The sequence below is a fragment of the Oncorhynchus keta genome, unplaced genomic scaffold, assembly GCF_023373465.1.
Source record: "Oncorhynchus keta strain PuntledgeMale-10-30-2019 unplaced genomic scaffold, Oket_V2 Un_contig_12389_pilon_pilon, whole genome shotgun sequence".
NCBI lineage: Eukaryota > Metazoa > Chordata > Actinopteri > Salmoniformes > Salmonidae > Oncorhynchus > Oncorhynchus keta.
The window spans coordinates 34,949-50,037 of NW_026277855.1; the positions used below are offsets into that span (position 1 = coordinate 34,949).

Genomic DNA, 15,089 nt, shown 5'->3' on the forward strand with positions numbered 1-15,089 from the left:
TATACCTGTAGTCACACTACAACACATATACCTGTAGTCACACTACAACACATATACTACAACACACTACAACACATATACCTGTAGTCACACTACAAGTCACACTACAACACTGTAGTCACACTACAACACACTACAACACATATACCTGTAGTCACACTACAACACACTACAACACATATACCTGTAGTCACACTACAACACATATACCTGTAGTCACACTACAACACATATACCTGTAGTCACACTACAACACACTACAACACATATACCTGTAGTCACACTACAACACAACACACTACAACACCTGTAGTACAACACACTACCTGTAACACATATACCTGTAGTCACACTACAACACATATACCTGTAGTCACACTACAACACATATACCTGTAGTCACACTACAACACATATACCTGTAGTCACACTACAACACATATACCTGTAGTCACACTACAACACATATACCTGTAGTCACACAACACATATACCTGTAGTCACACTACAACACATATACCTGTAGTCACACTACAACACATATACCTGTAGTCACACTACAACACATATACCTGTAGTACAACACACTACAACACATATACCTGTAGTCACACTACAACACATATACCTGTAGTCACACTACAACACATATACCTGTAGTCACACTACAACACACTACAACACATATACCTGTAGTCACACTACAACACATATACCTGTAGTCACACTACAACACACTACAACACATATACCTGTAGTCACACTACAACACATATACCTGTAGTCACACTACAACACATATACCTGTAGTCACACTACAACACACTACAACACATATACCTGTAGTCACACTACAACACATATACCTGTAGTCACACTACAACACATATACCTGTAGTCACACTACAACACACTACAACACATATACCTGTAGTCACACTACAACACATATACCTGTAGTCACACTACAACACATATACCTGTAGTCACATTACAACACACTACAACACATATACCTGTAGTCACACTACAACACATATACCTGTAGTCACACTACAACACATATACCTGTAGTCACACTACAACACATATACCTGTAGTCACACTACAACACATATACCTGTAGTCACACTACAACACATATACCTGTAGTCACACTACAACACACTACAACACATATACCTGTAGTCACACTACAACACATATACCTGTAGTCACACTACAACACATATACCTGTAGTCACACTACAACACACTACAACACATATACCTGTAGTCACACTACAACACATATACCTGTAGTCACACTACAACACATATACCTGTAGTCACACTACAACACATATACCTGTAGTCACACTACAACACATATACCTGTAGTCACACTACAACACATATACCTGTAGTCACACTACAACACATATACCTGTAGTCACACTACACTACAACACACTACAACACATATACCTGTAGTCACACTACAACACATATACCTGTAGTCACACTACAACACATATACCTGTAGTCACACTACAACACATATACCTGTAGTCACACTACAACACATTACAACACATATACCTGTAGTCACATTACAACACATATACCTGTAGTCACACTACAACACATATACCTGTAGTCACACTACAACACATATACCTGTAGTCACACTACAACACACCTGTAGTTACAACACATATACCTGTAGTCACACTACAACACATATACCTGTAGTCACACTACAACACACTACAACACATATACCTGTAGTCACACTACAACACATATACCAACACATATACCTGTAGTCACACTACAACACATATACCTGTAGTCACACTACAACACATATACCTGTAGTCACACTACAACACATATACCTGTAGTCACACTACAACACATATACCTGTAGTCACACTACAACACATATACCTGTAGTACACTACAACACACTACAACACATATACCTGTAGTCACACTACAACACATATACCTGTAGTCACACTACAACACATATACCTGTAGTCACACTACAACACATATACCTGTAGTCACACTACAACACACCTGTAGTCACAACACATATACCTGTAGTCACACTACAACACATATACCTGTAGTCACACTACAACACATATACCTGTAGTCACACTACAACACATATACCTGTAGTCACACTACAACACACTACAACACATATACCTGTAGTCACACTACAACACATATACCTGTAGTCACACTACACACATATACAGTTACAACACATATACCTGTAGTCACACTACAACACATATACCTGTAGTACAACACACTACAACACATATACCTGTAGTCACACTACAACACACTACAACACATATACCTGTAGTCACACTACAACACATATACACCTGTAGTCACACTACAACACACTACAACACATATACCTGTAGTCACACTACAACACATATACCACATATACCTCACACTACAACACATATACCTGTAGTCACACTACAACACATATACCTGTAGTCACATTACAACACATATACCTGTAGTCACACTACAACACACTACACATATACCTGTAGTCACACTACAACACATATACCTGTAGTCACACTACAACACACATTACAACACATATACCTGTAGTCACATTACAACACATATACCTGTAGTCACACACTACAACACATATACCTGTAGTCACACTACAACACACTACAACACATATACCTGTAGTCACACTACAACACATATACCTGTAGTCACACTACAAGTCACACTACAACACACTACAACACATATACCTGTAGTCACACTACAACACATATACCTGTAGTCACACTACAACACATATACCTGTAGTCACACTACAACACATATACCTGTACACTACACACTAGACACACACAACACATATACCTGTAGTCACACTACAACACACTACACATATACCTGTAGTCACACTACAACACATATACCTGTAGTCACACTACAACACATAAACCTGTAGTCACACTACAACACATATACCTGTAGTCACACTACAACACATATACCTGTAGTCACACTACAACACATATACCTGTAGTCACACTACAACACACTACAACACACTACAACACACTACAACACACTACAACACATATACCTGTAGTCACACTACAACACATATACCTGTAGTCACACTACAACACATATACCTGTAGTCACACTACAACACACTACAACACACTACAACACACTACAACACATATACCTGTAGTCACATTACAACACATATACCTGTAGTCACACTACAACACACTACAACACATATACCTGTAGTCACACTACAACACACAGACATAGAGACTAACACAAACTCAGGTCATGTCATTACAGCTTTTAAAAAGCGAGATTGTGTTCTCCTCAATTTACCTGATTTTAACATAGCTGATACCTCTGATAGTGTCAATAACAGAGGTAATGTTCTGAGTGACCCCACAGTGGGGTTTCACCCCCAATAACAGAGGTAATGTTCTGAGTGACCCCACAGTGGGGTTTCACCCCAATAACAGAGGGAATGTTCTGAGTGCCCCCACAGTGGGGTTTCACCCCAATAACAGAGGTAATGTTCTGAGTGACCCCATAGTGGGGTTTCACCCCAATAACAGAGGTAATGTTCTGAGTGACCCCATAGTGGGGTTTCACCCCCAATAACAGAGGTAATGTTCTGAGTGACCCCACAGTGGGGTTTCACCCCAATAACAGAGGTAATGCTCTGAGTGACCCCACAGTGTGGTTTCACCCCCAATAACAGAGGTAATGTTCTGAGTGACCCCACAGTGGGGTTTCACCCCCAATAACAGAGGTAATGTTCTGTAGTGACCCCATAGTGGGGTTTCACCCCCAATAACAGAGGTAATGTTCTGAGTGACTACCCACAGTGGGGTTTCACCCCACAATAACAGAGGTAATGTTCTACACCCCAACACATATAGTGACCCCACAGTGGGGTTTCACCCCCAATAACAGAGGTAATGTTCTGAGTGACCCCACAGTGGGGTTTCACCCCAATAACAGAGGTAATGTTCTGAACACCCCCACAGTGGGGTTTCACCCCCAATAACAGAGGTAATGTTCTGTAGTGACCCCACAGTGGGGTTTCACCCCAATAACAGAGGTAATGTTCTGAGTGACCCCACACAGTGGGGTTTCACACCCCAATAACAGAGGTAATGCTCTGAGTGACCCCACAGTGTGGTTTCACCCCCAATAACAGAGGTAATGTTCTGAGTGACCCCACAGTGGGGTTTCACATATACCCCCAATAACAGAGGTAATGTTCTGAGTGACTACAACCCATAGTGGGGTTTCACCCCCAATAACAGAGGTAATGTTCTGAGTGACCCCACAGTGGGGTTTCACCCCCAATAACAGAGGTAATGTTCTGAGTGACCCCACAGTGGGTTTCACCCCCAATAACCGAGGTAATGTTCTGAGTGACCCCAGAGTGGGGTTACACCCCAATAACAGAGGTAATGTTCTGAGTGACCCTACAGTGGGGTTTCACCCCCAATAACAGAGGTAATGTTCTGAGTGACCCCACAGTGGGGTTTATCCCCCAATAACAGAGGTAATGTTCTGAGTGACCCCACAGTGGGGTTTAACCCCCAATAACAGAGGTAATGCTCAGTGACACATATACAGTGGGGTTTCACCCCCAATAACAGAGGTAATGTTCTGAGTGACCCCACAGTGGGGTTTCACCCCCAATAACAGAGGTAATGTTCTGAGTGACCCCACAGTGGGGTTTCACCCCCAATAACAGAGGTAATGTTCTGAGTGCCCCCACAGTGGGGTTTCACCCCCAATAACAGAGGTAATGTTCTGAGTGACCCCACAGTGGGGTTTCACCCCCAATAACCGAGGTAATGTTCTGAGTGACCCCACAGTGGGTTACACCCCAATAACAGAGGTAATGTTCTGAGTGACCCCACAGTGGGGTTTCACCCCCAATAACAGAGGTAATGTTCTGAGTGACCCCACAGTGGGGTTTCACCCCCAATAACCGAGGTAATGTTCTGAGTGACCCCACAGTGGGGTTACACCCCCAATAACAGAGGTAATGTTCTGAGTGACCCCACAGTGGGGTTTCACCCCCAATAACAGAGGTAATGTTCTGAGTGACCCCACAGTGGGGTTTCAGTCACCCCAATAACAGAGGTAATGTTCTGAGTGACCCCACAGTGGGGTTTAACCCCCAATAACAGAGGTAATGTTCTGAGTGACCCCACAGTGGGGTTTAACCCCCAATAACAGAGGTAATGCTCTGAGTGACCCCACAGTGGGGTTTCACCCCCAATAACAGAGGTAATGTTCTGAGTGACCCCACAGTGGGGTTTCACCCCCAATAACAGAGGTAATGTTCTGAGTGACCCCACAGTGGGGTTTCACCCCCAATAACAGAGGTAATGTTCTGAGTGACCCCACAGTGGGGTTTAACCCCCAATAACAGAGGTAATGCTCTGAGTGACCCCACAGTGGGGTTTCACCCCCAATAACAGAGGTAATGTTCTGAGTGACCCCACAGTGGGGTTTCTCTTTATCTGATTGAATTGGGGCCAACTAGTTGTACAAGGACACAAACATCCCCCATCCATCTGCGCTCACAGACAGACAGACACACACACACACACATCCCCCATCCGTCTGCGGTCACAGACAGGCACACACACCTACACGTAGGACCACACACACACACACACACACACACACACACACACACACACACACACACACACACACACACACACACACACACACACACACGTCGGACCACACACAATGGGAAACACAAACTTACAGAGGAGTGCATTAGGACACTAGTCAGATCTACACCAAGGGACTACACACTAGTCAGATCTACACCAAGGGACTACACACTAGTCAGATCTACACCAAGGGACTACACACTAGTCAGATCTACACCAAGGGACTACACACTAGTCAGATCTACACCAAGGGACTACACACTAGTCAGATCTACACCAAGGGACTACACACTAGTCAGATCTACACCAAGGGACTACACACTAGTCAGATCTACACCAAGGGACTACACACTAGTCAGATCTACACCAAGGGACTACACACTAGTCAGATCTACACCAAGGGACTACACACTAGTCAGATCTACACCAAGGGACTACACACTAGTCAGATCTACACCAAGGGACTACACACTAGTCAGATCTACACCAAGGGACTACACACTAGTCAGATCTACACCAAGGGACTACACACTAGTCAGATCTACACCAAGGGACTACACCAACACACTATGAGCGTACACAATTTGAAGGTATATCAAAAATAAATGACGTTTTATGTATGTTCAAAATATATAGTTTATTGATTTTTTTTTATATTTCTTCTCTCATTACATTCAAATTACAATACAATCATAGTGCATATGGGTTACAGCCACATAGACGATCACAGTTATTGACCTCTGGGAGAAGCTACAGTGAAAGGTCTGATAGGTACACGAACATACAGCACTTTCCTTCACAGCAACTGTATATATATATATATAAATACATATATGTATGAATGTATATAAATATATATATATATAAATGAATATATAAATATAAATGTATATAAATGTATATATATATATATATATATAAATGTATATAAATATATATCAATATATGTATATAAATGTATATAAATATATATGTATATAAATATACATGTATAAAAATATATATATATAAATGAATATAGATATATAAATGTATATACATATATAAATATATATAAATATATATAAATGTATATAAATGTATATAAATATAAATATATATAATCTGTGAAGATAACATAGAGTAATATAATATCACATTAACTATCATCGTTTAACCGCTTATTTTTGTCTGTAGGTTTTCCTTAAGACAGACATTTCCAGTTAATAAATAGGCCAGTAAGAACCCACAAAGACCACAAAGACAGAAACACAGAAATTAAAAAGCAGTTTCACGCATTTGTGAAGAAACCGTCTCAAACGAACAAGAACTAAAGTGTCTTCACAAACAAAACAAACATGAAACAACAGCCCCATGCATTCCCCAAGGCAAGAAACAAAACATCACAGACTTACAAAATGTTCTCACAACACAACCATCTCTTGTTTTTAACAAACTACGTGTTAGAAACAAACGAGATGTTCACAGAAACGATGTTCTCACAAAAATGTGTCTAACAAACGATGGGTTCCACAAAACAAACAAAACACGTGTTCTCACAAATCTCTGACAAATGTGTTCTCACAAATCTCTGACAAATGTGTTCTCACAAATGTGTCCTCTCACAAATGTGTTCTCACAAAAAATGTGTTCTCACAAAAATGTGTCTAACAAACGATGGGGTCCACAAAACAAACAAAACACGTGTTAGGGATTCTCACAAATCTCTCACAACTTTCTCAAACGTGTTCTCACAAATCTCTCACAACTTTCTCAAACGTGTTCTCACAAATCTCTCACAACTTTCTCAAACGTGTTCTCACAAAAAGGTGAGTTCACCAAAAAAAAAAGAAACACATGTTCACACAAAACTGCCAAAGCATTACATACACAGTACAGTAAGAAATATATATATATAGTTATAAATGGTGTAATTTTGAACATCTAATGTTGGTAAGGTGTCAGGAAAGGTAATAATTATAAACACACTTTAGTGCTAAAGTAACAACGATATGCTCACAACATTCTGTCGTCCCAAATGGACCACAAATAATTCCACAAAAGCATTTTAGGTCTGAATGCTCTCACACAAAGTGAAGTAGCCATTCTAGGTCTGAATGCTCTCACACAAAGTGAAGTAGCCATTTTAGGTCTGAATGCTCTCACACAAAGTGAAGTAGCCATTTTAGGTCTGAATGCTCTCACACAAAGTGAAGTAGCCATTTTAGGTCTCACTAAAGGTCTGAAGAATGTCTGAATGCTCACACAAAGTGAAGTAGCCATTTTAGGTCTGAATGCTCTCACACAAAGTGAAGTAGCCATTTTAGGTCTGAATGCTCTCACACAAAGTGAAGTAGCCATTTTAGGTCTGAATGCTCTCACACAAAGTGAAGTAGCCATTTTAGGTCTGAATGCTCTCACACAAAGTGAAGTAGCCATTTTAGGTCTGAATGCTCTCACACAAAGTGAAGTAGCCATTCTAGGTCTGAATGCTCTCACACAAAGTGAAGTAGCCATTTTAGGTCTGAATGCTCTCACACAAAGTGAAGTAGCCATTTTAGGTCTGAATGCTCTCACACAAAGTGAAGTAGCCATTTTAGGTCTGAATGCTCTCACACAAAGTGAAGTAGCCATTTTAGGTCTGAATGCTCTCACACAAAGTGAAGTAGCCATTTTAGGTCTGAATGCTCTCACACAAAGTGACGTAGCCATTTTAGGTCTGAATGCTCTCACACAAAGTGAAGTAGCCATTCTAGGTCTGAATGCTCTCACACAAAGTGAAGTAGCCATTCTAGGTCTGAATGCTCTCACACAAAGTGAAGTAGCCATTTTAGGTCTGAATGCTCTCACACAAAGTGAAGTAGCCATTTTAGGTCTGAATGCTCTCACACAAAGTGAAGTAGCCATTTTAGGTCTGAATGCTCACACTCAGTAGCCATTTTAGGGAGGCTAGGTAGCTCTCCACAAAGTGAAGTAGCCATTTTAGGTCTGAATGCTCTCACACAAAGTGAAGTAGCCATTTTAGGTCTGAATGCTCTCACACAAAGTGAAGTAGCCATTCTAGGTCTGAATGCTCTCACACAAAGTGAAGGTAGTCTAGTGGTTAGAGGAGGCAGGTAGCCTAGTGGTTAGAGGAGGCAGGTAGCCTAGTGGTTAGAGGAGGCAGGTAGCCTAGTGGTTAGAGGAGGCAGGTAGCCTAGTGGTTAGAGGAGGCAGGTAGCCTAGTGGTTAGAGGAGGCAGGTAGCCTAGTGGTTAGAGGAGGCAGGTAGTCTAGTGGTTAGAGGAGGCAGGTAGCCTAGTGGTTAGAGGAGGCAGGTAGCCTAGTGGTTAGAGGAGGCAGGTAGTCTAGTGGTTAGAGGAGGCAGGTAGCCTAGTGGTTAGAGGAGGCAGGTAGCCTAGTGGTTAGAGGAGGCAGGTAGCCTAGTGGTTAGAGGAGGCAGGTAGCCTGGTGGTTAGAGGAGGCTGGTAGCCTAGTGGTTAGAGGAGGCAGGTAGCCTAGTGGTTAGAGGAGGCAGGTAGCCTAGTGGTTAGAGGAGGGAGGTAGCCTAGTGGTTAGAGGAGGCTGGTAGCCTAGTGGTTAGAGGAGGCAGGTAGTCTAGTGGTTAGAGGAGGCAGGTAGTCTAGTGGTTAGAGGAGGCAGGTAGCCTAGTGGTTAGAGGAGGCAGGTAGTCTAGTGGTTAGAGGAGGCAGGTAGCCTAGGGGTTAGAGGAGGCAGGTAGCCTAGTGGTTAGAGGAGGCAGGTAGCCTAGTGGTTAGAGGAGGCAGGTAGCCTAGTGGTTAGAGGAGACAGGTAGCCTAGTGGTTAGAGGAGGCAGGTAGTCTAGTGGTTAGAGGAGGCAGGTAGCCTAGTGGTTAGAGGAGACAGGTAGCCTAGTGGTTAGAGGAGGCAGGTAGCCTAGTGGTTAGAGGAGACAGGTAGCCTAGTGGTTAGAGGAGGCAGGTAGTCTAGTGGTTAGAGGAGACAGGTAGTCTAGTGGTTAGAGGAGGCAGGTAGTCTAGTGGTTAGAGGAGACAGGTAGCCTCGTGGTTTGAGGAGGCAGGTAGCCTGGTGGTTCGAGGAGACCGGTAGTCTAGTGGTTAGAGGAGGCAGGTAGTCTAGTGGTTAGAGGAGACAGGTAGCCTAGTGGTTAGAGGAGACAGGTAGTCTAGTGGTTAGAGGAGGCAGGTAGTCTAGTGGTTAGAGGAGGCAGGTAGTCTAGTGGTTAGAGGAGGCAGGTAGCCTAGTAGTTAGAGTGTTGGGTCGAATCCCCGAGCTGACAAGGTAAAAATCTGTCGTTCTGCCCCTGAACAAGGCAGTTAACCCACTGTTCCCCAGTAGCCTAGTTAAATAAAGGTTCAGTTCTCTGTCTCTTTCACAGTCATCAACATGGGTTTTTACTTAACAGAGGTCTTCTGTCTCTTTCACAGTCAACAACATGGGTTTTCTTATTAACAGAGGTCCACTCTCTCTTTCACAGTCAACAACATGGGTTTTCTAATTAACAGAGGTCCACTCTCTCTTTCACAGTCAACAACATGGGTTTTCTAATTAACAGAGGTCCACTCTCTCTTTCACAGTCAACAACATGGGTTTTCAGAGGTCCACTCTCTCTTTCACAGTCAACAACATGGGTTTTCTTATTAACAGAGGTCCTCTGTCTCTTTCACAGTCAACAACATGGGTTTTCTTAACAGAGGTCCACTCTCTCTTTCACAGTCAACAACATGGGTTTTCTTATTAACAGAGGTCCACTCTCTCTTTCACAGTCAACAACATGGGTTTTCTTATTAACAGAGGTCCACTCTCTCTTTCACAGTCAACAACATGGGTTTTCTTATTAACAGAGGTCCACTCTCTCTTTCACAGTCAACAACATGGGTTTTCAGAGGTCCACTCTCTCTTTCACAGTCAACAACATGGGTTTTCTAATTAACAGAGGTCCACTCTCTCTTTCACAGTCAACAACATGGGTTATTAACAGAGGTCCACTCTCTCTTTCACAGTCAACAACATGGGTTTTCTTATTAACAGAGGTCCACTCTCTCTTTCACAGTCAACAACATGGGTTTTCTATGGTGCCCTTAATAAAAAGTGCAAGTCAACTTTCTTCCTCTCTCTCTCTCTTTCTCTCACGTTTTCAACTCGATTGATTGAATTCAATACGACTTTATAAATTCCAGAAGCCTCTTTTTAACAGATATTCCCTTATTAAGAAACAGCAGTGTTCACCGCATCTCCTGAAAAAATCTTTGACTTCCCTCGAATATCAGCTTCTCCTCCTCTCCGCCCAGTATCGCCGCGCCGACGACGTACACACACAGACACCCCGCCACAATGAAAAACACCGATAACATACCAAGGCTACGGTTGCCCCTGACAACAGCGATTGTCCTCTCAAAATGGCTGCCGAAAGAAGGGGGCGGGGCCAGGAGCTTATCGCCGTCCTCCATGTTGCCGCTGGAACAATGACGCGGAGATTTCTCGTCCTGAGAAAGATAAACAGAAAATAATGAATCAATCAATGAACGGAAGGATGGATGACTGGACTGATGGATGAACGGAAGGATGGGATGAACGAACTGATGGATGACTGGACAAAAAAAAGAAGGATAAACGGATGAATGAAGGGCGTGAGCCAGTAGCCGAACTGTTTGTGTCCAATGTATCGCTGTCCATTTGTAGCAGGCCTACCAGCTTTTCAGAACAGTTAGGGACACCAAGAGAGCTTCTGTGTTGTACTTAGAACAGGTGTACGGTAGGGTAGCATGCTTGGTGCCCATAATCAACACCGGGAACCTTAACGTTTGAGAGAAGCGTCGGCTGATTCAGTGTCATTTAAGTGAAAGTCGAAAAAACAAAAAACCTGCTGAGTGATTTAATGTCGGACAGTGAATGATTGTAACGTCCTCACAATGAAGACGACACTGGGCACTAAGCACTTTCTCTGAGCCTCGCCCGATGACACTGATGCATCTGGCCCGATGACACTGATGCATCTGGCCCGATGACACTGATGCATCTGGCCCGATGACACTGATGCATCTGGCCCAATGACACTGATGCATCTGGCCCAATGACACTGATCCAGCTGGCCCAATGACACCGATCCAGCTGGCCCAATGACACTGATGCATCTGGCCCGATGACACTGATGCATCTGGCCCAATGACACTGATCCAGCTGGCCTGATGACACTGATCCAGCTGGCCCAATGACACTGATGCATCTGGCCCGATGACACTGATGCATCTGGCCCAATGACACTGATCCAGCTGGCCTGATGACACTGATCCAGCTGGCCCAATGACACTGATCCAGCTGGCCCAATGACACTGATCCAGCTGGCCCAATGACACTGATCCAGCTGGCAATGACACCGATGACACTGATCCATCTGGCCCAATGACACTGATCCAGCTGGCCCAATGACACTGATCCAGCTGGCCCAATGACACTGATCCAGCTGGCCCAATGACACTGATCCAGCTGGCCCAATGAAACCGATCCAGCTGGCCCTGACACTGATCCAGCTGGCCCAATGACAGTGATCCAGCTGGTATCCAGCTGGCCCAATGACACTGATCCAGCTGGCCCATGACACGATCCTACCAATGACTGATCCAGCTGGCCCAATGACTGATCCAGAACAGTCCAGCTGGTATCTCCACAGACACTGATCCAGTACAGGAACCTACCGATCCAGCTGGACCAATGTCACTGATCCAGCACCTATAGAGGGAACAGTGTTGTATCCAGCTGGTCCAGTACTGATACAGATCCAACCTATCCAGAGGGAACTGTCCAGTTGTCCAGCTGGACAGGTCAGCTGGCCCAGGAACCTGATCCAGCTGGGAACAGTGTCCAGCTGTATCTACAGATCAGCTGGCCCAATGACACAGGAATCTATAGAGGGAACAGTGTTGTATCTACAGGTCAGTACAGGAACCTATAGAGGGAACAGTGTTGTATCTACAGGTCAGTATGATACAGGAACCTATAGAGGGAACAGTGTTGTATCTACAGGTCAGTACAGGAACCTATAGAGACAGGGGTGTTGTAAACAGGTCAGTACAGGAACCTCAGGGAACAGTGTTGTATCTACAGGTCAGTACAGGAACCTATAGAGGGAACAGTGTTGCCCCCTACAGGTTCGTCAGGGAACAGTGAATTCTGTCAGTACAGTGGAAAAAGTGCATAAACAGGACATAAGGAACCTTAGAGGGAACAGTATCTACAGGTCATCACAGGAACCTACAGAGGGAACAGTGTTGTATCTACAGGTCAGTACAGGAACCTATAGGGGAACAGTGCGCCATCTACAGGCTGATACAGGAACCTTGTTAGAGATTGTTAATGTCTCTACCTCTTGTATCACAGGTCAGTACAGGAACCAAGGGAACAGTGTTGTATCTACAAACGGATACAGGAACCTATAGAGGGAACAGTGTTGTATCTACAGGTCAGTACAGGAACCTAAATGGAACAGTGTTTTATCTACAGGTCAGTATGATACAGGAAGGGAACAGTGTTGTATCTACAGGTCAGTACAGGAACCTATAGAGGGAACAGTGTTGTATCTACAGGTCAGTTGATACAGGAATAGGGAACAGTGTTGTATCTACAGGTCAGTACAGCTGGAACCTATAGAGGAACACTCATCTACAGTCAGTATGATACAAACCTATAGAGGGAACAGGTTGTTGTCAGTATGATACAGGAACCTATAGAGGGAACAGTGTTGTATCTACAGATTACAGGAACCTATGAGGGAACAGTGTTGTATCTACAGGTCAAACAGGAACCTATAGAGGGAACAGTGTTGTATCTACAGGTCAGTAGTCAGGAACCTATAGAGGGAACAGTGTTGTATCTACAGTCTATGATACAGGAACCTAGAGGGAACAGTGTTGTATCTACAGGTCAGTACAGGAACCTATAGGTGAACAGTGTTGTATCTACAGGTCATGATACAGGAACCTATGGGGAACAGTGTTGTATCTACAGGTCAGTATGAGCAGGAACCAAGAACAGTTTTGTATCTACAGGTCATGTACAGGAACCTATAGAGGGAACAGTGTTGTATCTTCAGTATGACTTTACGGAACCTATAGAGGGAACAGTGTTGTATCTACAGGTCAGTACAGGAACCTATACAGGAACCAGAGACAGGAACAGTGTTGTATCTACAGGTCAGTACAGGAACCTATAGAGGGAACAGTGTTGTATCTATCAGGTCAGTACGATACAGGAACCTATACTGGGAACAGTGTTGTATCTACAGGTCAGTACAGGATGAGGGAACAGTGTTGTATCTGTTACTGAAGAGTGATACAGGAACCTATAGGTGAACAGTGTTGTATCACCAGGTCAGTACAGGAACCTATAGAGGGAACAGTGTTGTATCTACAGGTCAGTTGATACAGGAACCTATAGAGGGAACAGTGTTGTATCTACAGGTCAGTACAGGAACCTATAGAGGGAACAGTGTTGTATCCAGGTCAGTATGATACAGGAACCTATAGAGGGAACAGTGTTGTATCTACAGGTCAGTACAGGAACATAAGGGAACAGTGTTGTATCTACAGGTCAGTACAGGAACCTATAGAGGGAACAGTGTTTATCTACAGGTCAGTATTTTGAACCTATAGAGGGAACAGTGTTGTATCTACAGGTCAGCTGAACAGGAACCTATCATGGAACAGTGTTGGTTACAGGTTACAGGAACCTATGGAACAGTGTTCATCCGGTCAGTATGGTACAGGAACCTATAGAGGGAACAGTGTTGTATCAAACTCTCAGTGATACAGGAACCTATAGAGGGAACAGTGTTGTATCTACAGGTCAGTACAGGAACCTATAGAGGGAACCACATCTAAGTGAGATACATGGAACCTATAGGCGCTGAACAGTGTTGTATCTACAGGTCTACGATACAGGAACCTATAGGGGAACAGTGTTGTATCTACAGGTCAGTACAGGAACCTATAGTTGGAACAGTGTTGTATCTAGGTCAGGGACCGATACAGGAACCTATAGAGGGAACAGTGTTGTATCTACAGGTCTGTACAGGAACCTATAGAGGGAACAGTGTTGTATGCACAGGTCAGTATGAACAGGAACCTTGAGGGAACAGTGTTTATCTGACAGGTCAGTACAGGCTATAGAGTTGAACAGTGTTGTATCTACAGGTCAGTATGATACAGGAACCTAATGGGAACAGTGTTGTATTTCAGTACAGGAACCTATAGAGGGAACAGTGTTGTATCTACAGGTCAGTATGATACAGGAACCTATAGAGGGACAGTGTTGTATCTACAGGTCAGTACAGGAACCTATAGAGGGAACAGTGTTGTATCTACAGGTCAGTACAGGAACCTATAGAGGG

The 15,089-nt window shown here is 43.6% G+C and overlaps 1 protein-coding gene and 1 long non-coding RNA gene across 13 annotated transcripts in view; one reads left to right on the top strand and one right to left on the bottom strand.

The window, feature by feature from the left end:
* Positions 1 to 15,089, bottom strand: part of LOC127917913 (multiple PDZ domain protein-like) — a gene marked incomplete at its 3' end in the record, with an annotated part of 83,268 nt that overhangs the window by 34,944 nt on the left and 33,235 nt on the right. Inside the window, 1 exon segment of the mRNA XM_052501032.1 lies at positions 11,061 to 11,190. Within this exon segment, the coding sequence (XP_052356992.1) occupies positions 11,061 to 11,190 (130 nt within the window).
* On the top strand, positions 7,370 to 10,669 carry LOC127917912 (uncharacterized). Of its 12 annotated transcripts, XR_008097998.1 has the most exons (9): positions 7,370 to 7,951; positions 8,012 to 8,401; positions 8,480 to 8,635; positions 8,710 to 9,414; positions 9,465 to 9,539; positions 9,590 to 9,739; positions 9,890 to 10,161; positions 10,262 to 10,353; positions 10,401 to 10,669. It is a non-coding gene; the product is annotated as an uncharacterized LOC127917912 (long non-coding RNA). The 12 variants fall into 12 exon arrangements; XR_008097997.1 differs by having other exon boundaries at positions 8,710 to 9,389; positions 9,440 to 9,739; positions 9,890 to 10,669; XR_008097999.1 differs by having other exon boundaries at positions 8,710 to 9,389; positions 9,440 to 9,689; positions 9,890 to 10,669.